The sequence below is a fragment of the Cheilinus undulatus genome, linkage group 2, assembly GCF_018320785.1.
Source record: "Cheilinus undulatus linkage group 2, ASM1832078v1, whole genome shotgun sequence".
Classification (NCBI taxonomy): Eukaryota; Metazoa; Chordata; class Actinopteri; order Labriformes; family Labridae; genus Cheilinus; species Cheilinus undulatus.
This window is the reverse complement of record NC_054866.1, coordinates 46,852,736-46,880,352: the sequence shown is the minus strand read 5'-3', so window position 1 is coordinate 46,880,352 and position 27,617 is coordinate 46,852,736. Positions and strand designations below refer to the sequence as shown.

At 39.7% G+C, this 27,617-nt stretch overlaps 1 protein-coding gene across 2 annotated transcripts in view; it reads right to left on the bottom strand.

Annotated features, from left to right (window-relative positions):
• Positions 1–27,617, bottom strand: part of tyw1 (tRNA-yW synthesizing protein 1 homolog (S. cerevisiae)) — a 106,024-nt gene that overhangs the window by 10,004 nt on the left and 68,403 nt on the right. For both annotated transcript variants that reach the window (XM_041813841.1, XM_041813851.1), the window contains exon 15: positions 2,228–2,395. In XM_041813841.1, the coding sequence (XP_041669775.1) occupies positions 2,228–2,395 (168 nt within the window). The remainder of the gene's footprint in view (positions 1–2,227; positions 2,396–27,617) is intronic.

Sequence of the window (27,617 nt, the reverse complement as noted above, 5' to 3'; positions counted from 1 at the left end):
CCTAGTAGAAGTTCCTGGGACTGATGGAAAAAAGCATGACTGTTTTTTCTTTCTGCCTATAGTCTTAGTAATAGGTTCGTTACCTTTAGTTGTCGGTGCAAACTATTTTTAGATCGGCCGCTTCCGAGTTCGTACCTGCTGTGCCAACTCAATGTAAGCGGACGGTATTCCGGCTTTCCCACATCAAACTCAGCAAATACGCAATCCAACAACTCCAAAACGTTCTCGTGGACGAGTTGTGACCTGTACATTCACCACGCTATGACATAGTAACGTATAATTATGTAACATTACAATGCACGAAGCAAATACTCAGAACTATTTCTTGAGTAAACTACTGGGCAGAGTGACAAAGTGCAGCAGCCATGCCTGGAGTGTAGTTCTGGCTTTGCATTTAGATTTAAAACATCTCCGTCTCGTAATGTTCCGTGATTACTTCATAGCATGGTGAATGTACAGGTCACAACTTGAACACGGACTTTATAGTCTACTAGGCAAGCTAGAGGTGAGTTGTTGTCACAGACATTATATACGTATAGACTTATATAATGTCTATGGTTGTTGTGAGTCAGCTTGCTTCTTGATTGGCTACATTCGATTCCATGTCACAATTCACGGAGTCATGACGCGGGAGTCGTCGGCTTGCCCCACACACATGAAGATTTTTGGTCGTAAATATTGAACAAGTTTAACATTTACGATTGTTGGCCCCGACCGTTTTCGCAGCCAATTATAGGTACAAATTCACTCTTAACACACCTCAGACCACAGGATAGTCTTATAGGATAATCTTATAAGACCTAAGATAATCGGGCATTTGCCGTCCTTGGTCGGGAAGGGGGAAAATTGGGACAAAAACAGCCCGATTATCTTTGTGTGTGTACCCCGCTGAAGAATGTTAACACTTTTAGAGTAAATATCTCCTGTCTCACTGTGTACTGTGTTTAGAGGAACTGTAGTTTTTTACATCTTTTCATTCTACTACAATACATCTTAAGTATTTCTCCTGAGTGGGCATGGCTTTGGCTCATTCAACTGTCTGTGTCCAGCATCAGTTTTTACTCTCCATACTGCAGATGAAAAGATGCCAAGTATTTGACTGTTTAGTACAACTTAATGTGCCTCCTTCCTCTCCTGTTTTTCCAGTCATGCATTTATGGCCACAGGCAGTCCACAGGCCACAAAGGTAAATAAATCTGCAGCAGTCCCTTGAACACAAAGCTCCAGTAAATAAAAACAAAGGTGTATTGGGAGTTTGGTTGCTTACATTATGGGTGATAACACATCCAGCTTAGAGTTAATGGATGTATGCGAGTGTGTGACAGAGCGGTGTGGGTGCCAAGCTGGCTATCTTAAATTTTTACTCTGTCAGAGGGAGCCAACACAGTAATTAATCATCATTCATTAATTATTGAGGGACAGTTGGCTTTGCACAACCCACCGCTGACTGATACTTTCTGGGGCGGGTGAGACATAATAAACCACTCTGATGGCTGCCTACTTTGAATAGGAGTCAGACAGGAGACTACATTTTATAAATAATAAAACAAGATTAAATTATAACACCAAATTCAGAGGAGGAAACTTGCAGTGAGTTTCTGAGCTGTGTAGAGAAGAAGAAACTTTGAAGAAAATGGACTAGTAGATAAAGGATGTTTATGTCCGAGAGAACCTGTGCACAATAATAGATGCATTAAGGATCACCAGGTGCACATTATTCATTATTATGTGTGAAGGGAGGCTAATGCAGGATCCTCTTCCTGGCTCCAGTGATAAAGCTAATAACTAAGACTTTTTATATGTGAAAACAACAGCGGCAATTAAGCTGTACCTATAAAAAGACCCAGTGTATTATTGCACCTTATGTACAGAAAAATAAGAAAATTAGAGCATAAAGTGTGAGTTGAAAGTGTTAAAACTACACTTCTTTAGGGGGTATTTTGATTCTTTGGTACTGTCAGTCATTAGAGTGATTAATCTATGTCCCTTACACTATTTAATTAAATAAAGCATAATTACCCAACCATCTAAGTTTGCAGAAAAGGGTGATTGGCTCTTAATTATTCCAGAGTTATACTTTAACTCTGCTGTTAAATGTGAGGCACCAAAATTTAACACAAACTGCTCAAACTTATGCTCTGAGCCAAGAAGCACTAATTATTGAAGGTGATGATTATTCATGTTTCACAGAACCTATGTTGAGTCAAGACTGACTCTTCTTTCTTACCTTTGTGTGTGCGATGAGCAAACAGTTGGAGTGCTCATGTTCGCAGGCGATCTCATACTGAGGCAGCATGTCGGCCAGCTGCTGGACAAAGGCGACCACTTCCTGGTGCCAGGGGACGTTAGCCATGGTCAGACTGCTGGCAGAGCTTTCTCCACAGTACGTCACTCCCTGCACAAAAATAGACACATCGTAAGGAACAAGGACCTTAGCTGTTAGTTCACTTTAGTATGACAGATTATATGAACAGCAAAAGTAAAAGCACACATCAGACAAGAACATAATCAAAACTGCAACAAAAGCAAGGTCTTAAGACCTTCAGACTTCTAGATACAAGGAAACCAACTGGCCCTGAAAACCATTTTTTAAAGTTATCTGTGGATTTTATTGCTGAACCTTAACCTTGTCTTTTAATTTGTCTGTGGTCACAGAAAAACACCACTTGTTTGGAAATCTGCCCTCATTTCTACCTCTGTTAAAAAGAGGAGACCCCACCTTTAAACAATCATAGGACAATTTCAAAACTTTCCATCTTGGCTGACATGCTTGAATCTCTTGTGAGTGACCAACTAAAACAAGCACCTCTCCATGCAGTCTCCATTTACAAACATTTATGATACAGAATGGGTCGTTTTTAAGAGCTCAGTAGTGGTACTGTGATGAATGCCACCTCTGAAATATGAATGTTGATTAAACGTCATCCCTGCTGGATATTCCACAGTCAACTGTAAGTGGTATTATTAGAAAGTGGAAGCATTTAGGAATAACAGCAACTTAGCCACAAAGCAAAAGACCAAATAAAATCACAGAGTGGGTGAATGGTGAGTCAAAGTTGCCAATGCTCTGCTGATTCCAGAGCTGAAGACTTCTGAACTTCCACTGGCATTAATGTAAGCACCAAAACTGTGCAGCAGGAGCTTCATGCCTGGGTTTCCATGACCGGGCAGGTGCATCTAAGGTAAATTCAATGACAAGCGTTGGATGGAGTGCTGTAAAGCACACTGACACTGGACTGTGGAGCAGTGGAAACGTGTTCAGTGGAGTGATAATTCACACTTCTCTGTTTGGCAGTCAGATAGGTGAGTCTGGGTTTGATGGATGCAGGAGAATGTTACCTGCCTGACTGCCTGACTTGGGGGATGAGGGACAATAGTATGGGGCTGTTTTTCAGGGTCTAGCTCTAGGCCCTTTATCTCCAGTGAAGGCTAATCTTAATGTGCCAGTATACCACAACATTTTGGACAATGCTACACTTCCACCTTTGTGAAAACAGTTTGGTGAAGGCCGTTTTTTTTTCCAACATGACTGTGCCATGACTGTGAGCCAGGCCTTTTCATTCAGCATCAGTGCCTGACCTCATAAACGCTCTACAGAATGAAGAATCAAAAATTCCCACAGAAACACTCCAAAACCTTGTAGGACGCCTTCCAAGAAGCAAGTGGAGGAGGAGGACCAGGCATTTGAGTTACTTGGTCCATATAGTGCAAGTTGCCTTGGAATATAGGTGGCAGCCAACTATTTAGATAGAAAAAATAGGTATTTAAAGTGTGGGTAACGCCTCAGATTTTACTCCAATAAATACTAACAAAAATGAGATTTGTTGAAACACGTCTATGTTTCATTATTAGCGATCATAAATAATTATAAAACAACAGTAACATGTGGAAATGAGATAAAGGGGGTAAAGGTAGAATAAATCATCAATCTGTTGGTTGGTATTTTGCCTTGGTCTTTACTTGTGTTTGGGTTTTTATGCTTTATTCCCCAGTCTGCTTCTGCACATGTTAAAGAATTTGAAAGTCTTATTTTTAAGGCTTTACAAATTAAGTTGTTCCTGAAACAAAATCATCAGCCAAGGTCAGCTACAGCTTTTATTTGACAATGATAAGAGATGAGTCTACTCCTTGCAGACAACAAGCACTGCTGATTACCACCAGCAAAAGTTTGGAGCTGACATATAATTTCACATCCAGCTGCTGAGAGAAATGAAGTAGGAAGTAAAAAAACACTCTGGCCTTGGCCACCCAAATCAATCAAAACAGCAAGCTGGAAGCTGAGTGTGTTCTGATCAATAGTGGCAAAATCTGTGCCGTGGTTACAAGAGCTGAGGATGGAGGAGCACTAAGAGGAGAACAACAGCTCCCTATGGAACAGACGAGATATTGATGAGTTTGGGAAAGAGCTGCGATATGTTGTGTGGTGATGAAAGAGGTTTGTCTTTCAATTGTGTACAAACTGAAGAAACCTGCAGCTCCTCACCAGCAGCCTCCAGTACGAGAGAAGTCTCAGCAAACTGATCAATAAGCACTTTTTACAGCAGGGCTTCTAAAGAGGTTCAGGAGTGTTTGACTTTGAGGTTTCAGGCCCCAAGTTAATGAGCATCGGAAGAAGATGTTGAAATCAGATTGGTTTGTTTTCAGCAAATGTTTGAGTTTACCTTCAAGGTTAAATATTTTATATGATCCTTCATCATAATGTGTGCATCTTGCAGACTCTAAATGTGCACTAAAAAATCTCATCAGAATTGCTCCTATTAATCTCTATGATTGATTCAAAACATGCAAAAATGTTTTTTTAAAACATGCTCTGTCAGCCTTGCTCAAACAGCCAGTTTGCACATTAAAAGCCTGCTGCTGGCTTTTTTTTTCAATGTATCCTTTCCACCTTCCTTCATACACTAATGCAGCAGATGGTGAGTCAATCCCAGCCAGTCAGCCATGCTGCTAATATTTGCAAAACCTAAAATGTATGGCTGTGTCAAACACGCTGAAGTACGACATTCAGCTCATCCTGGTTTTTATTGAAGAGCAAGTGCTAAAGGTTTATTTTGAGTTCTATAATCTCCTGGGTAAGAGGAAGCCTGAACTAATGTGTTCAATAAGTAAGATCTGCAAAATGAAATTGAAATACTTAAGGAGAAAGTCAGGAGCTCATATCATCCTACCACATGCAGATGAAATAAGTGAAAGAACAGCCAACAACAGCTGAGTGACGTACATCACTTGACAGTTAGTTATTTCTGAAATAATTTTTACAAAAAAAAGGGGTTTCTGCAGGAAAACAGTGGATTGCTCTCTCCAGGTAAGGAGTGAGTCTTTGCCTCAGGTGAAGGAGTTCAAGTATCTCACGGGTAAAAGGCAGCATGAGATTGACAGGTGGATTGGTGCAGTGTCAGCGGTACTGCCATTGTGCCGATCTGTTGTTTTAGAAGTTGAGCCAGAAGGCAAAGCTTTCAAATTACCAGTTAATCTACCTCCCAAACCTCACCTATAGTCATGAACTTTGGGTGATGACCAAAGGAATGAAATTGCAGGCACAAGCAGCCAAAATGAGTTTACTCTGGAGAGTGTCTGGGCTCAGCCTTAGAGATAAGGTGAGGAGGTCAGACATCTGGAAAGAACTAGGAGTAGAGCCGATGCTCCTTTGCATTAATGTTCTGCGTTCTTCTTTCAACAAAGACATGTCATCAAGTTCTGGGAAGACTGACGCAGTATCCACGCTAATCTGTTCCGCCATAACTGCACCGGCCTCTTGTTGATGCTTGCTTATGTCATAACTCCGCCTCGCCCGAAAGTACTGCCCCTTGACGCTGATTGGTCCTGTCACTTTCTAACCAGGCCTAAATGGTTCAGACAGGAGCTTTGCAAAATGGATTCGGCAGTGAGAAACACAGAAACGGGCGAAACCATCTGCTTTGCAAGGTTAGGGTGACAGGGTGCCTGGGGCGCATTCACACCAGAGCTGTTTGGTCCGCTTTGAACAAACTCTGGTCCGTTTGACCAAGAGCAATGTGAATGTGAACCAAACCAAAGGAAAGTGCAACAATGGTGCAATTTCCATTCCAAAATGGACTGAGTTCTCCAGACTACTAGGTGCTAAACAGCCTAAATGAAGCATTGATATCTGCGTTGTAATTCTGTTCGGTAAGTATTGGATGCTTTGGTATCGGTACCATGTTGGTACTGGTTTTCGATACTCTTCCCTACTGGGGAGAGGGATGCCTTTATATGATTTCAAAGATATGTATCTTATCAGCATTGACCTCAAGGAAGCTTTTATGATCATGGCTTTTTATCTATGGCAAGAAATCTGCAAACTGTACCCATATTTAAGTATTTGCAACTTCAGCACACATAAATACATAAATACAAAACATAAATAAGTCTATAAATGCTGCATATTTACATTATTGCATTGCATTAAGCTTACAAGTCATTTATGAAATGTTTGTGTCACATCAACGACTCTATGCTGTGGTGAGTGACGTGATAAACACACAGCACCACAAACCTAAAAATCAATTAGAAACTATTTCATCACGTCACAAAATAGAAAGAGTACTCTGCCTCTTTGTGTAGTCCGATGAGCATATTTTGACTTTTGAACAAAAAACTAAAAGAGCTACCAACAAGGTCAGCTACAGAGCCATCAGGGCTTTTGCTTTAAATTCAATGCCAGTGGAAAAAGAAATGCCTCTTTCAGTCCAGCCTTTACAGGTTCTCTGTTTGTGAGCTCTACAGAAATGACTTACCTCACTTTACATAGGCATTGACATTTGTGTTAAGCTGGCTGATTCCCTTATGTTACTTTCTATTGGCTCAGAAATACATCTTTAATATAATCGTCTAAATAGTATTAGCCGGATGTCAACACAGGCACATCTGCTGTCCACTGTACTCAGCACCATCATAGAGGTCAAGTGTCCTCAAAAGGTCGATAACCAGCTTAGAAAACTCATTTAGTAGATGTTTATTTCTTTTTTCACCTTGGATCTGCAGGATAAGTTTTGGATGAATTTTTAAACTTGATGTGTGCTAAATTATGAAAACTGTTGTTTATCCCCTGCAGACTCCTAAAACACTACTTGGGCTAAAACAAATCTCTTTGACTCTGAACTCTGTGAAGCTAAACAGCTCTAACAAGTAAAAAGGTGCATACAGCAAGATAAAATTCCACACTTTGACATTTCACAGGAGCCAGACATCTAAAACCGACCAATCAGACAGCTGGAGCAATCTAAAGGCAGAATTTCTATCTATAAAAGAGGTGGGTTGTCTAAATCACTAGAAGGCTCCTGCTGTTTCCAGGGATTTTTACTGGTTTTTCTCAGTTGCAAGAAACAATCTCACGACTGACTCCTTTCTCACATCGGCCCTGCTGTTTGGAGTGAACCATTCACATCTATCCAGCCTGTCCACTCCTCAGCCGTAGGGGATCTCTGCCCACAGTTGTGAACTGCAGCTATTTCTTCAGTAATTTAACCAGATACATCTTGTATAGCTGCTTGTGATTCAGTGCACAGAACAAACACAAACAGAGAGTTTCTTCAGGGGTTGGAGAAAGAGGAAGAAGGGGTGCATTTGGGGGGCAAGGCAGGGCAGGAGGGCTGGACAGAATTGATGAAGGACCTTGGTGTTATCAGCCTTGCCTGGAGGCCCGCTGAATAAAGATCAACTATCCAGGACTCTGTATAAATCACCAGGAACAGGCTGGGCAGGAGCAGGGGGAGATAGGAGGAGATGGGAAAAGATCTTTTCGATGTAAACTGAAGGAATGAATGAAGTGAATCATTGAAGAAGTTATGAGAGCAAGAAAGCTGGCGGGGAAAGAGAGAGAGCCTTCACCTGCTTCAAAATAATCCACTTCATTTCCTTTAATGGAAATCGTTAATGCTGATTCTCAAGGCCCCCCCGTGAATGTACAAAGCCATGTAGGTTTGTTCAAATCTATCTCTGTACATTTACACCTTTCCTTCTCCTCCTCTCTCTCTTTCAGTAATCTATTTCCTCTCCGGGCGAGTGAGAGGCCAGGGGCAGGTAAGTGGTATTGATGCAACACAAAGATGATAAATCAAACAGTGGACAACCTATGGACAGCAGATGGTAAATGGTGCAGGCAGAATGTGTTGTGCCATATAAATGATGGATTATTAATTAATGGGTCAATAACAAAGATCACAGACACCAAACAATGCATCATCTCTACAGCTCCACACTTCATCTTGATGCAATGCACACACAACACTCATATGTCCTTATATACTGTATAAGATGGGGGAAGACTCTGCAAACATACAGCCCTGGTGCCTGAAAAACCTTGAAGAGTAGTCATCAATCTCATCACCATTATAATGACAATTAAGGCAACTGCAGAAAATACACAATGGTTTTATTTTCTACTCAGAAATATCCAATTAGCATTATTTTTGTTGCTTTGTGGACCTGAACACAGATCTTCTTTTCATCTTCAGCTAAATTAAACAACACAGGAAATGGACATCTAATTACACCAATTAAAGGAATCACGTACTTTCTGCTTAAGTGCTTTTACTTCTGTTGCCAAGGGACTTTTGAATGTTTGAAGACACTTTGTCTTACTTTTTTTCACTCAATCATGCTTAAGATCAACAGAACACTTTAACTTAAAGTTGCAGATCCAAATATCTTAAAAAACTGAGTCTTAGGGTTGCAAAGTGCCGTGATCGTTAACCCTGTTGCCTCACAGCAAGAAAGTTTCTGGTCAAAATCCCATTCAGACAGGGTCTTTATGGAGTTTGCATGTTCTCCCATTCATGTGTGGATTCTCTGTGTATACTCCAGCTTCCCACAGTCCAAAGACATCCTCATTAGGTTGATTAGTGATGCTAAACAGCGCATAGGTGTGAATTTGAGTGTGACTGATTGTCTCCAGTTGTCAGCCCTGTGATTGACTGGCAAGCAATCAAGACTGTACCCTGCCTCTTACCCAAGCTGGAATTGGCTCCTGTGACCCAAATGGGATAATCGATATCAATAACAGATTGATGGAATTCAGTCTTCATCTGATTTTCTTGTTTTAATAACTGCACTTGTTGTGATTGTGTAACATATCTAAGCATGCCTTGACATCTTTGAAGCACTCAACAGTATTACAGTTAAGGAAGAGAACAGAAATCTCCATGCACCTTTAAAGTTGGTGAAGTTGTGCCAGATTTACCCACTTACAGTTAAGGAAGGGCAGATCCAATCCTGGTATGGGATATTGGTCCAATCCTGACTCAAAAAGGTCGATCTGGTTCGGTTCACAATGGGTCAATCCAAGGGCAGATCTATATAGCTCAGCTCAATGCTCCTGTTATTATAGCAAGCATGTGCATGTGCTAAGTCACTATTACCAGGGCCCTGATAGGCCTGTGCATTTGGACAGGGGGAGCCAATGCTGCATAGGGAGTGCTAAAGCAGTTTGGATGTAATTCAGATCTGAGACTTGCAAAGCTCATGATTGCAAAGCTGTATTACGTTTATATTTTGAAAGAGACAAGGAACCATATAACAGTCAGATTAAAACCTGTAGTAGAAGTAGTGACTGTGGATCAGTAGGTAAATTCGGTCATCTTCCACGTTGGGGGTCGTGGGTTCAATTCCCAACTGCTTCATTCAAATTTCAATGTGTCCTTAGGTGAGACACTTAGAGTGCCTTCACACTGGGGCCCTGTCCTGTCCTGGATCTGCTTGGGCCTGGTTCGTTTTGGTCAGTGTGAATGCAAACGAACCATGCACAGGCATGTTTGGAGAGGTGGTCTCAGGTGCAATTCAAGTGGACCCTGTCATAGTTCACATGAGATGTGAATGCAATCGCGCCTAAATATTGGACAGAGAGTTGTGCCTGCTGTATGACATCAGCAAATTTGTTCTCCGGCACTGCAGTTTGTTCACAATTCTCTCAATAAACAGTGGAGATTATCAGAATCAAGACAACAAATGGTCTGTTATGACTCAGCTTACAGATGACAAGTTATACTTTGCGGGATGAGTTGCAGAGGCAATGAATGTCTCCTGTCACCTAAAAAAACCCACACTGAATCCTCGAGTGAAAGTCCATTTAATCCTCTGAGATGAATACCAGAGTGTAAATACAAAGAGGGTCTTTGCTGGTATCTTAAAATTTACTTTAAAAACCATCTATGGTAGATGGATAGACTGCTTTGCTGACTTAAAGCAAACAATCTTTTCTCAGGTCATGACCCGAGTGGTTACCATGATTGCTTCTTCTTTCTCCTCTTTGTTGAGCTTGCAAACCAGCCATGTGCATACCCCCATCTGCTGTATCAGACTGAGTACATTCGCAAGTGGGCACAGATCGACATTGCTAATGTGTAAATGTGTATGGAAACATTTGAATCGGATTTTGCACTACTGAAGGCCAATTCTCCATAGCAACCTTCACCATCAGTGTCAAATTTGGAGTGAATGGGTAGGTGTGACCTTTGTGTGGTCAGACAACTAGAAATTTACCATTTAGCATAAGATGGAGCCTCTCAAACAGACAAAAGCTCTCCTCTTGTATGATGATTTTCATGTTGTTCAGCAAAGTAGTCTGAGAATATGTGCAACAAATTGCACATCTTCATCACAAATGTTCACAATATGAAGTTTGAACTTCAGTGAACTATAGTTTGGTAACTGAACTCTAATCCTGCTATGATTGTTATGAGACAGACTCACCACCAAAAAGTCATTCTGCTGTTTTTTGCTAATCACTTGTCTTTTACTGAGAAGTGTTTTCAGTCAGTCTAGTGCTCCGCAGAGTTTACTTCCTTACCAATATACTGACAATTTTTTTAAATACACAGTTATGACCTAACAAGGAAGAAAACCGGTTAAAAAGTTGCACCAACCCCAACCAGTCGGATGTGCACTGTTATCTATTTTCACACACATCTTGAGCAGTGATTGTTTTAGCCGGTTTTACTCTGTTTAAAGAATGTATTTGTTTTTTATGAAATGTGTCTTTGGTTTTAATCTTACACTGTATGATGAGTAACGCCTAAGAGAATTTTCTGTCACAACAAAGTTTTCTGAATCTGAAGTGGCCATTTGCAATACATAATGAAGGGGGTGGACTTTCAGTTGCACCAGGTCTCATGCAGTATGTTATGGTGGCAGCTTACAATATTGATGGTGTATGTCCTGTGTGTCTGGTCACATCGGTATACAAGCCACAGACAAGTTTTTAAATGTAGAAGTAGTTATTAAGTGTGGCTTATAAACCTTTTTCAAAGTGAATCATTTCTAAAGGGGGTCTACCTGTCCTTGATGGTCTACCTGGCCTTTCAGGTGGTCTACCTGGCCTTTCCAAGGGCATTTGAGAAGTGCCGGAGTGCAATTATGGTCATGTACAGTGTGCTTCAACAGCGCGTCGTCGACGATGCGCTAGGAGTAAAAGGGTTAAGGAAATGCTTTACCAAGGTGCATGACAGGTTGGGGGAAAAACTGAAAAGCCTTGGACAACAAAGGAGTGCACCGCTTCAACTGGTTTGCACATATGGTGCAGACTGGAGCCAACAAGGGCTCACTCTGACAGCAGAGGGCGAGTGATGCCTTAGCAGGTTGTTCATGGACTGTGACAATTTAGTCTGATATTTATTTTCTATTTATTCAAAGTTACTTTTCCTATTAGGACAAACCTGATAACGTCTTAGACATAAATGATGTCCCAGTCTCACAGTGAGGAATGTAGGCTTTTACTCTGTAATGGTTTTAGATTTGTTATCAGCGGAAACCCAGAGACCAGGTATGGGATTGTATCAGAGGTCAATAAGTCAGACAGGTGCAACACCTATTAAAATATAAAATATTTATAAAAATTCAGATTCCTTTAACATGTAAGCCTATCAACAGTCCACAGACCTACTGGTGAGACCCCAGTCATCAATCAGTCAGAAGTGAAGGCTAATTTCAGAGGCAATGATTTGATTCGGTTGCAGGTCTGTCCTGGGACACACTAATTACCCAGCTCATGATGCTGCAGTCGATAACTTGCCCAAAGCTGAGCAGCCAGAGGGGTCCATCTATCCAGTAAAGGCTGTTATACTGCTCAGTGGCAGGAGGAAGAGAAGTGGTGAGAAGAGATATTAGAGAGGAGATAATATGGGGCAACAGACACCAAAGAGAGAAGGAGAGCGTTCATTCTGACAGTGACCCTCCACCTGCACTAGTGAGACTGGTTCAATAATTCACAGCCAGAATGTGGGGAGGATTTTACTGTGATTTTCACTGCTATAAAGGTCACACTTGAAACACTTTAAATTGACTGAGATTTCTACAGACAGGGAGACTGATCATTATTAAACATGGAGCCGATTATCAGAAAAAAGCCATGTCAAAGGTGGGCATGAAATATGAAAATGAACAGCCACAACCTGGACTTACATTCAAAATTGTAATGATTGTATTTAATCTATTTCTATTTTAAAATCTATCTCTCTATATGTCAGCCCTGTAATTGGCTGATGACCAGTCCAGGGTGTACCCCGCCTCTCGCCTGATGACAGCTGGGAAGGACTCCAGCCCCCCTGCAACCCCTAATGGAATAAACAGTATAGAAGATGGATGGATGTTCTTCTTAGTCTTAATACTATATGGTCCTGCCATTTGTAAAATCTGTAAACAAACACTTTGACAAGAAAAATCTTTTCTGAAAACTCACCTATTTAAACGGGCTTTTAATACAAATTGAGCTTGACATTTTGACATGCATTCTTCATAATACTGCTAGAGCATTATGTTTTTGTGAGTCATTTATTGTGCTTTAATTGTTTTGTCAAAGCCTGTAAAGCACTTTGGTCAACTAAGGTTGTTTTTTTTAAATGTGCTATATAAAGAAACTTTGACTTGACTTTTTCTTTCAGTCTGCACCTTTACTTGAAAAGTTTATGAAACTTCTTTTTCTTCAAACACTGACACAGCTCTTGTCAATCAGATTTATTTGTCTTTTTAATACCAATCTGACTGTAGTTTAGCTTACAGTTTGATCCTTCTAGCGTGATAGCTGGTACAACATGTGGTGTACTAAAATATGAAAAAAGAGGAAAAACAGATCAAAAAAAGATGCAAGATGCTTCTAGGCATTTTCTGTGGTTTAAATGTGGACAGGACAGGCTGTGACTGTGGACACTGCGTCCAGGATTCTGGTGTTTTAGGAACTTCAGTGCAGGACTGGGCCATTAATCGTAAATAGGATTAAATCACAATATGGCATGCTGCAATTTTTAAATCACAGACAGTACAATATTTCTTTAACCTGAAATGGGTCAAAAAAACGGTTTGATACAATCATTTTTTTTGCTCTACAAATTATGCAGACATCCAAGTGTCTTTTTTCTTTCTTGCTTGCTTTTTCTTTATTTTAAACAAAAATCCTACTTTTCTTGTTCATGTTTGTTTTTCTTAATCAAATAAGAATAATATAAAAGGATGGGAGGATGATCGCCTCTATTATATCAATTGAAATCAAACTTGCTATATTGGAAAAATTGCAATTAGATTTTTTTCTTAATATTTTATCCTTAGTTTAACTTATTTATTTTGTGCTTATTATAACATAGAATGATTTCCTGCTTATGTAAGATGAGATGAGGAACCTAAAAATAATCACACATTAAATCGCAATCGCTATATTGGGGGAAAATTAGATTATCTTTGCAAATTGTTCAGCCCTAATTCAGTGTGGAGGATCATGATGTTTTTACCCTCAGAGATAACCGCTGTATCCAATCCAATCCAATCCAACTTTATTTGTTAAGCACTTTAAAAACAACCACAGTTGACCAAAGTGCTGTACAGGAGAATAAATAAAAGTACAGAATAAATAAAAGTACATAAAAAACATAGCAGCTCACAAGAGATAAAAGAAGAGCACTACATATAAAATACAGAATCAATTTAAAAAACATAAAACACAAGTAACATGAAAAGGCACGCATAAAAATAGCAAATAAATATAAAAGTCGATGACTACTGTGTGTTAAAGGCCAGAGAAAAGAGATGGGTCTTAAGAAGAGATTTAAAAACGGGTAGAGAAGAGGCCTGTTTAACGTGCTGGGGTAGCTCGTTCCATAATTTTGGAGCCGAAACAGCAAATGCACGGTCCCCTCTGAGCTTCCGCTTGGCACCTTCAGGAGCAGCTGATCAGCTGACTTGAGGGAGCGGGTGGGTGTGTATGGGTGTAGAAGCTCAGAGAGGTAGGGTGGGGCAAGACCATTTAGAGATTTAAAAGCAAATAAAGAATTCTAAAATTAATCCTAAATTGTATGGGCAACCAGAGGCTAAAATGGGGGAAATGTGGTCGTGTTTACGTATGCCAGTTAAAAGATGTGCAGCTGCATTTTGTACCATCTGAAGACGGGCGATGGAGGACCCACCAACCCCCACATACAATGCATTGCAGTAATCCAGCCGAGTGGTAACGAAGGCGTGGATTACTGTCTCAAATTGCTGCTTAGAAAGAACTGGCTTTATTTTGGCCAGCTGCCTCAAATGGAAAAAGCTCAATTTTATGACAGCATTAATCTGACTGTCAAGCTTAAGATCAGGGTCCACTTTAACCTCTAAATCCGATTTTACTAGATCTTCAGCATAAAGTCTAAGATCCAGCAGTGTTTGGCGATCATGCACCAGTACAGAGTCGACATTAAGAGCAAAAAGTGAAACAAACAGCATAAACACACACAGCACTGGTAGCGACAGACGGCAGGCCACGTACGCCGGCCCCATCTTGGCCCACTCATTTTGTATTTCCTTTATGAGGCGACACAGGAGACCACTGTTCAGGGTGGTATCAGTTTACAAAGGCTGCAGTGTTGATTGGCTAGAAGTCATGTGACACAGTAGCCAATCAGGTAGTGTGGGTGGGACATTAGGGGAGAGTGTGACTGAATAAAAGATGAGCTGGAAGGGAAGGAAACAAATGCAGAGAAGTCAAAGTAGCAGACTTATGATTGATTAATCACATGGGTGATCAGTGGAATAAAATGTTGATACCGATAATTGGCAAAATGCAAAATATCAACCAATTATCGGTCAACCCCTAGTAAAGTGCATATATGAAGATGTGACCAAGGAAGATTTCAGGGGTTGCCAGTCTCAGATTTATGAGAAATTTTCCAAAGTTTGAGAGTTAAAACAGCTTGCTTAATGATTTATAAACAGGGCAGTACAAATCTTCACTTTGACTAGGACAAAATCAGAGAATATCTTGCACTAATAAATGACTCCTAATCATTGGTCAGTTTAACTGTTGAAATTGTTAAGCCATTGTGTGAGATGTTTTTGTGTGTATTTGTATTAACATTCATCTACTACACAGCAAAGGAGAGATGCCAATGACTCTTTAAAATGAGGAGAGCATAAACACAACAGTGAATGTACTGAAGCTAAATTAACATCTCACTTGTCATGTAAGTTGGAGTTGTTTGGTGGGTATCTCTGATTACCTGTCCAATCCTATACTCCCCGCTGTCTTGTTAGCGCTGTGCTCTCTGATTTACTGAAATGTCATGTAGCTGTGGATCAATACACACTTCTTGGAGAAATCTTTAATAGAAAAGCCAGCCAAGTCTCATGGGGAGTCTAAAAATTACGTGTGTGTTTTCACCCATTAACAGGGCATCATAAACCCAATCATGAAGCCAGAAGCAAGATGTTGATTGCCTAAGGAGCAATAAAAGACGTCAGCAGGCAAAATTAGCTTAATGTCAATGAATGAGAGGAGGAGACGGGGATCCTTTAATTGTCACACAGCTGGTTAAAATCAATTCTGCACAGTTGGCTAAAAATTGCTTTGACATTTACAGAGCATGACAAATTTAAGAGGCAGGGCAGATTTACAGAGAATGAAGAGAATTCAAAGAGGAAATAAGCAGACAATAAGTGAGGGAAGGTAAAGGAAACAGACAAGCGTGGGTGCTTCAGGACATGCCGTGCAGACATAGGAGACAGGGACCAGGTACCATGATTCAAAGAATAATGGGAAAAAGCAATTAATATGCAAAAAGAGAAAACAAATTCTCTAGAGAAACTGAGCTGAATACTCCAGGCCTGAAAGAGATTAATATAATGAAGAGTACAGTCTAGACTATAGAGAACGTGTCCTGAGATAACTTCTCTTATTGTCGCTGCTCATATAAAACATAGATTAAATAGATTGGAAGATGAATTCCTCTATCTGTGAGTTCGTGAATGTAATTTCTACATAATCCTCTGTCTCTGAGCTTTTGTGCTATATGATTTATATACATGGTTTGTATTCCTCTATCCAGCAGACCAGTGTCTACAAAGAGGCTCACACAGCACAAAGAAAGACAATGAATCTGCCTGTCAGGCTGCAAATGCACTGCTTTCTCTGTATGCTGTAATACATTATTATTTACACCTATGTGCTCTAAACAGGCCTGCTAGTCGGGCTCTTCACAAACCTCAATTGTACACACAGGCAGGTTTACCCTCAGGGAAAGGTGGGACAACTGCCTGGGGTCTTGTGCTCCAAGGGGCCTCAAGATAAAATCATGATAGGTGCATCAGATAATGAGGTGTACATCTAAATTTACTATTAAGGGTCCAAGGGGGAAAGATATTTTAAAAATTTTTATTCACTTGCTTTGGCTTTTAGCTAAATGGGTAGGGGCCCCTCAGTCTTTGCCTGAGGGCTCTAAATAGCTCAAACTCCTCCGTTCACACCACTGAACTTTTATCAATAATCTGATTCAAGTTCCAGTTTGCCATCCCTTCCCAAAACTTTAACGTTTGTTAATTTATTTCCAGTTGCTTCTCTTAGAGATCTTAGTCCTATAAGGCCAAGTTATGTTATACTTTAAACGTGGCTGTTCTGTAACACGACCGCCATCATGCCTCTGGCAGCCAGTGTTAGGGCTGCATCTCAGAGACGCTGCACATCTCACGCACGGAGAATTTTAAGATTTGAGATCTCTTCTATTTTTGGCACCTTTAGCAGTTATCGGTCAAACTAGACAGGAAAATGTTTAATACAGAGAAATATTTACCTTGTTGTAGCAAATGTTTATGTCCACATACGAAGAGTGTGTTTGAAATCTGTTTCTTGATGAACCAGATAAAAGGGCACAAGCTAAACTGTGTCTGTTTAATAAAGTTGTTCCCCAAACTTCTACTAATTACAAAGCTTTCTGTTTCCACAAGGTTCAAAAGGTTGCAGGTAAAGATAAACACAGTAAGAAAGCTGTTATGGCAGCAACAGCTGCAAGCAGCAAAACTATCTAAAAAGCGGTTACTGGATAGCAACGATGAGGAGCACTGTGGCTTCGTGACGTCACATAACCAGTGCGGACCAAAACATGGCGGCCTCCGGGTGAATTTATACGCTCAAATTTACTCAGAATGCAGATATCTAGGATATCTAGTGAGTTTTTTTCAGTTCAGTATACATTTGAGAGATAAAAATATCTATCCAACAAGATGAACTTTTCTGATCATGCAGGGTTCCTTTTAGAGCTACTCTGGATCCATATCCATCCTGACAGAGATCTTCAGACAGCACCATCTCATGTTCCATAGAGCTGTGTGAAGTTTGAGAGATGGAGAACAACTTTTTAAATTCAGTCTCTGTTACGGCTGTGCCAAACCTTGACACACTATCAGTTATGTTCCACAGTTGATATCCACATAATACACGGGCAAATCACAGCGTCTAAGGTGAGATTTCAGTGCAAAGGAGAGAGAGGGAGTTGGGAGGAGGACAAGGGAGCGACAAGGGAGCAGCAGATGTTGTTCTGAATCATTATTCACACATTTTAATGACTTGGATGGATGCAAAAAAACAAGAAAAATCAAAACTGTTTCAAAAAATAACAATGACAGTTGGCATTAGTGTGTAAACATGATCAGAACAACATGAGCTTGTTTTTCTTTTTCAGCGTACGAATAAAAGAGGCTCAAGTGTGTAGAGTACCCTGACGCCTCAGACTGTTTCATATATTCACTGCATGGATATATTTCACATTCTTCTGGGAAACCTCCCATAGAAAAGGTTTGAGAAGGGCTGGACTTTTCAAAAGATTCTAGAAGCTGACTGGATTTAATGTCTGTCACATTCAGAGCAGCAGGACACCATTAGGTAGTAGACATGCCCAGCTCCAGTGCTTACCTTGACTGCACAGGCTAGTCCTGTTGTAGCGTTTGAATGGCAGAGTGTGTTGGTGCGTGAAATTCATGCCGAAGCCTATCAGGAGAAGTGCGAAAACATCTTTTCTGCTAAGAGAAACTTTTGGTGTGGATTACAGTACAACTAAAACTGCCACTATAGTAAAGCTACATTCAAGCTAATGACTCCACCAGTAGCCATTGAAAATATGGACTCACGCTACCTCACTTCATATTCATGCAAAATTGCCTCATTAAATTTTCTTACAGTATCTTTCGCTGATGTATAGTTAAAGTAATAACGCATGGTTGCTCAAATTCACAATGCTGCACCATTTGGGAACATCTGAATCACACAAAAACATGCTAAAATCAATGTTTTTGCAGCATACATTTCAGCTATATCAGTTTTATGTTGATTATGTTGTAATGCTGTAATCCAAAGCTTTTTGCACCTATTAGAGATTTTTACACCAAATCACCCTCAAAGCATGCATATGAAACAAAAGCACAGTAAGAAAATACCAACTTCACCAACAGTTTTATTCAGTGAATCATCAATTGGCTGGGTTAAAAAGAGAAAGGTTCAGGGATACAGAGGCCAGATTATAAGAATTTGTCTGGACACAGAAGCAGCATTATGAGGACAGATTGAAGCAGCTGAGCTAGTTAGGACCATACTGCAAGGCCAGCAAAGACTCCCTGGAAAAACTTCATTACCTCCTCCACACACTCACACTGCTGGCTGTCGGCTGGCCCTTTAGAAAGTTTTTGGTTTCCACACCACACACACTGCCTTCGTCTGCCCTCTTAACAGCACAGGCTCCCTCTTCTCATTATTTCGAGCAGAAAATTTGTAACCACTGCAGTTTTCTGACATGGTGAAAGTTCAGTGGTGCTTTTGTAGAAAATGAATTATAGGAATATTCCTATTTGCACTGTGGACATCTGGTTCATGCATCAGGTTTGCATGTGTGTGTTGTTTTTAATGAGCTAAATGAAAATATGATTTTATTCTCCACTCAGAACAAGACACATATTTACAAAAAATTACCCTTTGATAAATATTGTTCTTATACTGTTGTATTTCATTCAAAGGAAAGAAAAGTGCGCAACACTTTTTAAATTTCACTATAAATGTCATTGATTTTTATACTGATAAAAAATATAGAAAAACCCTGTAAACATCACAGACTGACTGGATGTAGAGCTACACTAAATAGTCTGGTCTGAAGAGCTAAATCAATACTCTGCTCAAGGCTACAACGTTATTACTTCCAGTAATACAAGAGTGTACGTGCTGCACATCTTCAACTAAAAATACAAAATAAAAACAAAGTGTAATCATCACTACTTCTGGGGTGGTTTGCACTTAATAAAAAAGTTTTATCCACTTTTTTGTACTTTATTCCCACAAGCAGTAATGGACATGTGCCGCAAATTAAACTGACTGAGGTCATGTAATGTATTGTGATATTTTTATATTCTATATTAGGACTACTTAAATTTGGTGAATCCAAATTTATTATGCCAAGAAGAAATAAGAGGGGTATTTAAGAGCTAAACACCTAACCTGTCCGAACTGAGTTCTGGACAATCTCCTGATGTTCCTAGGCAAATAATTTTACATTTGACTAAAAGCAAATCATAACTGTGCTCAGTCCACTTGTCTAGAGTCAAGAAAACACCCAGAAAACAGCCAAAATCAAAAGACAGGATCACAGCAGTAGTTGGTAACTATTGTGAAGTAGGGCTGGGCGATAAAGGAAAAAAATCAAAATCACAATTAATTGAACTTTTTACCTCGATAATGATTAACCAATGATTATTCCTCCCCCAACCTCCTACTCTGGTTGTACTGAAAATACTTGTATAATTTTAAAACAAATAACTGAATGGAGCAGGCACATATTAACAATTTATGGTTACTTATAGAAACAATTTAAATCAAAACACACATCAGCTGAAATGAAAATCTTTTCTGTAAAAAAAGTCAAACTTTCAAAGAAAAGTAGAAAAAAAACAACTTGTATTTCTGGCTACCAAAATAATTATTTTTATACTGTTGTGTAAAAAGTAGAAAATAACATTGCTGCTCAAATTGCACAGTCAGCTCTGTGTTTGAGTTTTAGTGGACTGGATGGGAATAAGTGCATGACTAGTACTTCTTATCCTCTCAAGATTACAAGCGGCTACATGCCTTGCAACACCTGGCTACCTATCACGTGACTACACAGCCTGTAGTTTGATTTAAAGGGGGTGGTATATTAGTAGAGAGAATTTAAAGGGAAAAAATTGAAATAATTGACAAAACAGGTTTATGTTGGTTAGAGGCTCCAAATGTCAGTTTCGATTATTTTTCGATTGAATGCCCTGCCCTATTGTGAAGTTAGTTCACAGAAGGAAGCTAACATTTTTGACCTGCCTTCGTTTCTCTTTGCAGGTTAACATCCACATTTCTGTGTCACTCAGTGCTTTAGTTATAGACGAGTATAACCTGATAGAGCCTACATACAGCCTGGACTGTCCTGGTCTGTCCTGGACTGTCCCCCAGACTCTGTGGAGGAAGTAGATGAGAGGAGGATGTTGGCTGAGCTGACAACCATCATGGACAAGCCCTCTCATCCACTGCATGACACTGTGGGGGCCCCTAGCAGCTCCTTCAGCAGCAGATGTAGACATCCACCCTATAAGATGGAGTGCTGCTGCAGATCATTCATCCCAAGTACAATGAGACTCTACAACACTGCCATTTGAAATTTGACTACTCTTAATATACATGTTGGTACGTAAATGTATTTATGTGTGCATGCTTGTATGCCTACATAGATATGTACATATATGTATATGAAGATCTGTATTGACTACCACAGTCCCAAAGAATGTCACAGCCACCTTAAGGTGTGCAGTTTATTCTTCACTCACTGCCCAGGCCTAAGAGGGAATACATCCCCACCTACCATGGTGAAGTCAGACACACTTTATCAAAAAACTGATTCTCCCCTGGCGCAAGTATACCAGGTACAGCAGTCCAGTTAAGGCTTGATTGTTCATGTTAACACACTGACTAAATCAAGAAGAGCATGGCATTTCTGAGCTATCATTTATTTTTACCAAACATAATTGCAAGTGCTTTTCGATAGGGAAAAAGAAAATGGCCTAATGAGTTTGAAACTAAATATGAACGTTCACTTTCAGCAGGTTTCAGACTGACTGCAGTCCACTGAAAAATAAAAAAGTCTTCCATCTTGATATTTTTTCCCCATTATTTTGCCTCTCTCTGTTTCTGAGATAAGCTAACGCTGTCTGATAATAAAGGCCACACTGATGTGTCATTTGGACCCTGCTGCTCTCCCTCATTAAACACTGTTAGGCCGTCCTTCACTCAAGCACTTAACCCCGATATGCTCCATCCTGCTCATTGGCTGATAAGGCTGTGCTGGTACCTGGCAGCTCCCAGGTGTGATTCTGTGTAACTGAGGGAAACCTGCTGAGAAGGACCGGTCTGCTCGGTGAAGCCAGCCTGGAAAAATGAAGGTTAAAAGAAGTAATAGCTGCTGGCAGTGAGGACAGGGAGGGCAGGCATGAGAACAGGCAGTACTCCCATGAGGGGGTCCATGTGAGCAGAGCAGTTTCATGAATGCTAACCTGGGAAGCAATTTACCTTCATTGTTTGCTTTTAGAGCAGGCCTTTAAGAGGTGGTACAGGTGATTGGAAATGTGAGGCAAGGATGAGAAGTGTCCCTGCATAAAAGTCCATAAATTTACAGTGTCTATAAAAAGTACTGCCACCTTGGATGCTTTACCCTTTTATTGATTTTATAAATCAATCATGGACAATACAATTAGATTTCTTTACCAAAAAACTCTTTAAATTCAAAGTGGAAAAAAAAGATTTCTACAAAGTAATTTCAAGTAAAGAGTAATTGGGGGTGTAGTAATGACACACCTGTGTCTGGAAGGTCCAGTCACTGGTTAATCAGTATTCCTGACTACCATTACACCATGAAGACAAAAGAACACTCCAAGCAACTCAAAGAAGAAGTTATGGAAAAGTATAACTCAGGGGACGGATACAACAAAAACCCAAAGCACTGAACATCCCCCAGAGTTCAGTTAAATCTATCATCTGAATATTTATGCAGTCACTTACTTTACACCACATGTTTTCATTTAATTGATATCACTTTGTAAAAATCTGTTTTCACCTTGCAAACAAGAGGTCTATTTTGTATGTATGTTGAATGACAAGATCAAGTCTTGCAAAGACACAGGTTAGTACTTTTTACTGTTACCTTTACGTGATTTATGTTTGAACTTTTCATGGCTCGCTGTGAGAGACAGCACCATGGACAGAGTCTGAAACTGGGGAGAGAGAGTGAGGAACAACACATGAGGAAGAAGCCCCAGGTTGGATCCAAACTTGGGCCACCTGCCCTGACGACAACAGCTTGGAGCGCACGAGCTAACCACTATGCTACCAGCTACCTTTTACACCAATTAACATGCATCCCTGCAGTAATATCAAACAGAAAACAACTGAATCTCAACTTCAGCTGACTTCAAAGGTCAGGGCTTCCTCTTATCTCTGCTATTTGAAGTAGAGACAATTAATTGCGCTGGCCTAATTTTAGACAAAGTTTAAAAGGAACAAAGGATAAACTGCACCAGAAAGCAAGTTCAGGAATAGTTTTATCCTGAGGTGGCAGAAAACACACTAAAACAAGAATAAAAGTTCCTGGTGTGACGACGTTTCAAGACTTTCAAATTAAAGGTAATGTAAAGTGAAAGAAGACTTCAAACAGAGTACTGTTCAATAAAAATCAGCAGCCTGAGTAAAGAGCCTAACAGGTTTAGGAACTTTATTGGAATAAAATGTACTGCTGAGTCCCTCAATGCTCACAGCACATACATTAAAAATAACAAAATAGCAGCACAATGAAAGCAGCGACAGAGAATCAAGATGTAGCAGTCACACCAGACAGAGACGCAGAAGCTGCACATTATTTCTACTAGTAGACATGTGGCCGCTGGACCATAAAGATGATTTAGTAGGACTTTTGAAACCTTAGAAAAATATATATAAGCAAATTATTTGAAAAAAAAAAACAATTTAAAAATATGTAAGAAGGTTGCCAAACCCACAGTGTTTGATGCTACATGCATCAAAAAGTTAGAGTAAGTAGGTAGGTGCATGTGCTGGATATTCAGAGTAGTTTTATGCAGCTGAGATCAAAGAGAGCAGAGTAGAGAAAAGGAGATGAAAGGAAGAGTACAAAGAGTAATTAAAGCTCCAGATGAACAGACTACAGTTCACAGACAAAATATGTGTGTATTCATGAGGGCTGCAAGTTAGATCATTTAAGTTATTAGCTCCTGTTGTGATATTAGTTTAACCATCTTTGCAAACTTCAGGCATTTTTTATTGGTAGTTTAATAACTAGAATCTTTATTTGAACCACATTTGCACTTTTTAATGAAGTGCCTGGTTTCTATTTTTGAGATAACTGTGTTTGTGCGTAAGTTTTTCTTAAGATCCTCCATGAGGTTAACGGAGAAATTGAAAGATGGAGGGGAAGACAACAGCTGGTCTATTTGTGTAAAAAAAAAATCCCTAAAATATACGTTCTTCTGATGTAGTTAATCATTGCAAATACTTTTTCCTTTCCCATGCCAATCTTTAATTACATTACATGTAATGACTGAGTGATGAACCCCTGGTCTAACAGCTTACAAAATAAAAGCCATGACAATTTCAAATTTTCCTTTAAAATCAAACACTGGTATAAAACTTTAACAATGTATACAAACATTTTCAACAGTCTACATAAAACATTCAGTGTTAGTCTCAAAGATCTACCAGGAGATTACAATCTACAGGTTGGTGAGCCCTGTTCCACAGTAAAGGTTAGAATAAAGACCCAGCCAGATAGCAAAGTCTCTGCAGTCCTTTAAAACTCCAGAAATAAATGCACACGTGACATGAATACAGAAACGGGTGAAAATAACCTACAGAAGCTGCATTAAGCATTTTGAAGGGGGTCTTTTTCAGAATTAAACAAATCACTCCCACAGACAACAACTGTGAGCACCTCTGGTGTAAACTTTATCTCCAATTTGACTATTAATAAAGGTTAACTGCTCATTTTAAATTTAACTAAGGCTACTAATGACTGAAATTCTGATCAGCTGTTTCAGGACAACTGTGACAGGCTAAATCCTGTCGTTAAAATGGAGAGACAAAGAAAGAGTAGATTACTACAGCAAAAATTTAGACACACTTTTGAATACCATGATTTCTACAATGATATGATCTCTATTAATTAAATTTTAAATAATAGTGAAAAGTAATGGAAAGTTATGTAGTGTACCTTTAAAAAATTTAATTCACAGGTCAGCAAATGCTGATGCTGTTGCAAAAGCTGAGTTTATTCCTCTGACAGACAGAGAGCAGCAGAGGTGACAGCAGAGGAGACGATGCACAAAAACACTGCATCATTAGACAATAAATAAATACATCACAAACAAACCATCTAAATTGTATTTGTGCAGCTAAGATAGTATGCAGGAGCTTTATATTGCAATGTACGAATATCAAAAACAAAATGCCTCATTATAGGCTGCCTAGGACTTTTATTTTTATTGAAACAGGGGTCAATATTGTGTGACTTGTACCATGACAACCCCAAGTGTTACTTATCTACTTGGATGTACTGCTTCTATGTCTACTCCTACCTCTTTCATCCTCATTCTAATCATACTTTGAAGTGAGCTCAGAATAATGAACACTTACCAGGGTATGTTTATCACCATGACAACCATAGCTCAGACCAGTGCCCCTACCCCTACTATCATTATCAAGACTGCCAAATGACCTGGATACAGCAGCGGTGGTGAACAGAATGTCATTCTAGTGAATTCTGACACCGATCTACAGTATGTGGTGACATCCATATAGAAACAAAGTCTGATATATAGCATGCCAATATAATATTGTGCATCCCTAACACAGCCGCCACATGGGGTGACGAAGGGAAAAGCCTTCTGGGACCCTGACACACTGGGGGTCAATGAAGGTTGCCAAAAACACGATCCATCTTTAATCATAATTATTTTTACAAAAAAATACTTATCAAAGCAAAAAAATGCAAATTTCTTCCTTTGATTTTCCTGAAAAGTGCTGTTTCTGAATGTAACCCCTCTTCTAAAATAGACGTACAGCAATGCAAGGACCTGGATAAAATTAGCGATAAGGAAAAGAAAGGACAAGACAAAGAGGTGTACTTGACCCCTGTTTGCAAAACTTTTTCAGTTGGCCTCAGAGTTGGTCTGATTCTGGTTTTGGGGGCAAATCCAAGCCAGGAGGCTAGCTCTAACATCACTAATCCAGTGGTTCTCAAATGGTGTGGCAAGGCACACTGGTGTGCCTTGAGCCAAGTCTTGGTGCGCCATGAGAATATATACGACCAACCGTTATTACTACAACTATACAATAATTTAGGTTTGGTCAGGACTACTTTTTCAAGAAACACACATAGTGTGTGGTTATAAATAGTTTATTTTGTTAAAGAGCCAGTGAACATTTTAACATTTTTTTCATCTGTATACTAAGGTAATTTACTGAACTATAATAAAATACAGTTTTGGTGTTGTAGCTGAAATTTGCACCAAACTGATAAAAATCTGGATTTTACGGCTTTTAATTAGCTCAAACAGACATCTGCCTTGAATAATCTTTTCTGAAAAGGTGGGGCTTATGTGACGTAGAAACCGACCATCAGTAGGTTTCTAAGTCACACACTCTGTAGAAATCGTAGAGCGTTACCGCCTCTAACTGAATTTCCCATTCAGAGACCACTCCCATCCTCTCCTGCACTGCTTCGGCTCTGAGAGCTCTGGCTATAGTAACGCCGCTGCTGGAGCACACAACCTGAACAGGCAGTGCTCAGGACTACCACGGTCCACCACCACACAATAGCCTGCATCAGGGGACTCTAGAGGGGAAAACTCCTCCACTTTAAAAGATCGCTATGAGGCACCTGTGCTGTGGGACTCTGTCTGTGTCTCTCTCTGACAAGGGGACATCACTGTCACTCCCGCCTCAACTGGAAAACCCCTTCCTTTTCCCCTCCCTCCTCTCAGAGCCAAACTGCTCACTTTCTTGGCATTTTTTGAATTACAGAGGTGGGCTGAGTTAGCTCTGAGCCGGAGGTTCACTTACACTTTAACAGTTATGACACTGATAAAGTCAAAGGCAGAATAAAAGAGGAGCTGGGGTGGAGGAGGGCTGTAAAAAGAGGATTGCAAAGGGAGCAGTCATGCAAGAGCAGTTTAAATATGGCAGCATCAGTGCGATATGCCAATAGCATGCTTAGAATGAATTAGTTTGCTGTCAGCTGGTGAGGCCTTGTGTGAGATAAAATGATCTCAGTTATATGGCAGCGCTTGACTACTGAACTAATGCTACACACTTATTTTACTGTAACAAGTAAGAGGCTGTTTTATATGGATGTGGTACCGTTGAACTAATCTATGCAGCGTGATATTGGATTTTCGCCAATATCTGATATACAGATATTTACAAATACATTTTAGTTAATACTAATAATGATACAAATATCTAAATGTTGTTCAGACTTAAAATGTTAAACCTTAAAACACAAAAATTAAAGTTTAAGGAATGAAAATGAGCAAGACCAAGACTTTAGTTGACATAGGTCTGCTTGTCCTGACTAAAACTCCACAAATGTATTCGTTTGTACAGCTGATGTACTGGTTGTGAAAAGCAGCAGAAATACTGATGACACTCTAATATAATCATACATCCCTAATGCATTGATTTTATCAAATCAGGGAGGGCAGTATAACTGAGCCTAAGAAGGGTTAGTAATTTCTGTGGGCAGGCAACAAAAAGTCTAACTCAGTCTAACTAGCTCAATGGCAAATTGGAAAACTGTTTTTTTTTTTTAAGTCTTCCAGTTGAGTAAATTAATGAGAAAATGAAAGATTCATAAATTAAGACAAACTCAAATTCACTTAAAAGCAAACAGACCTCAAAGTTTTTAATAACAAAGCTTCAGTTAACTAAAAAAATGAGTTTTTGCTCTTTGACTGTGCGTTTGTGACATAGGATTGGCTGAAGTATTTTCATTTTCGATAAAACCAAATTAGAAGTATTATGTAACTTGAAGAAAGTTAAGCTTTAAAGTGTGAACACTAGGATGTTTGTTCAGCGCGTTCTCTTGATGTTTAAATTGGTCGACTGCCAGAGTGACAAGCAGAAAGATGCTGAAGATTTGCTTTCATCTTAAATGTTTAGGGACATGAAAGGCCTGGAAGTCATTCGATGGAGCTTAATGGAAATTTTGCCAATTAAATTTCAATTAAATCCAACTCACTTCTTTTCAATGGGGAGTAGAGCAAGACTTTATTTCTGAGATATTTCCAACTCTCTTACTAGT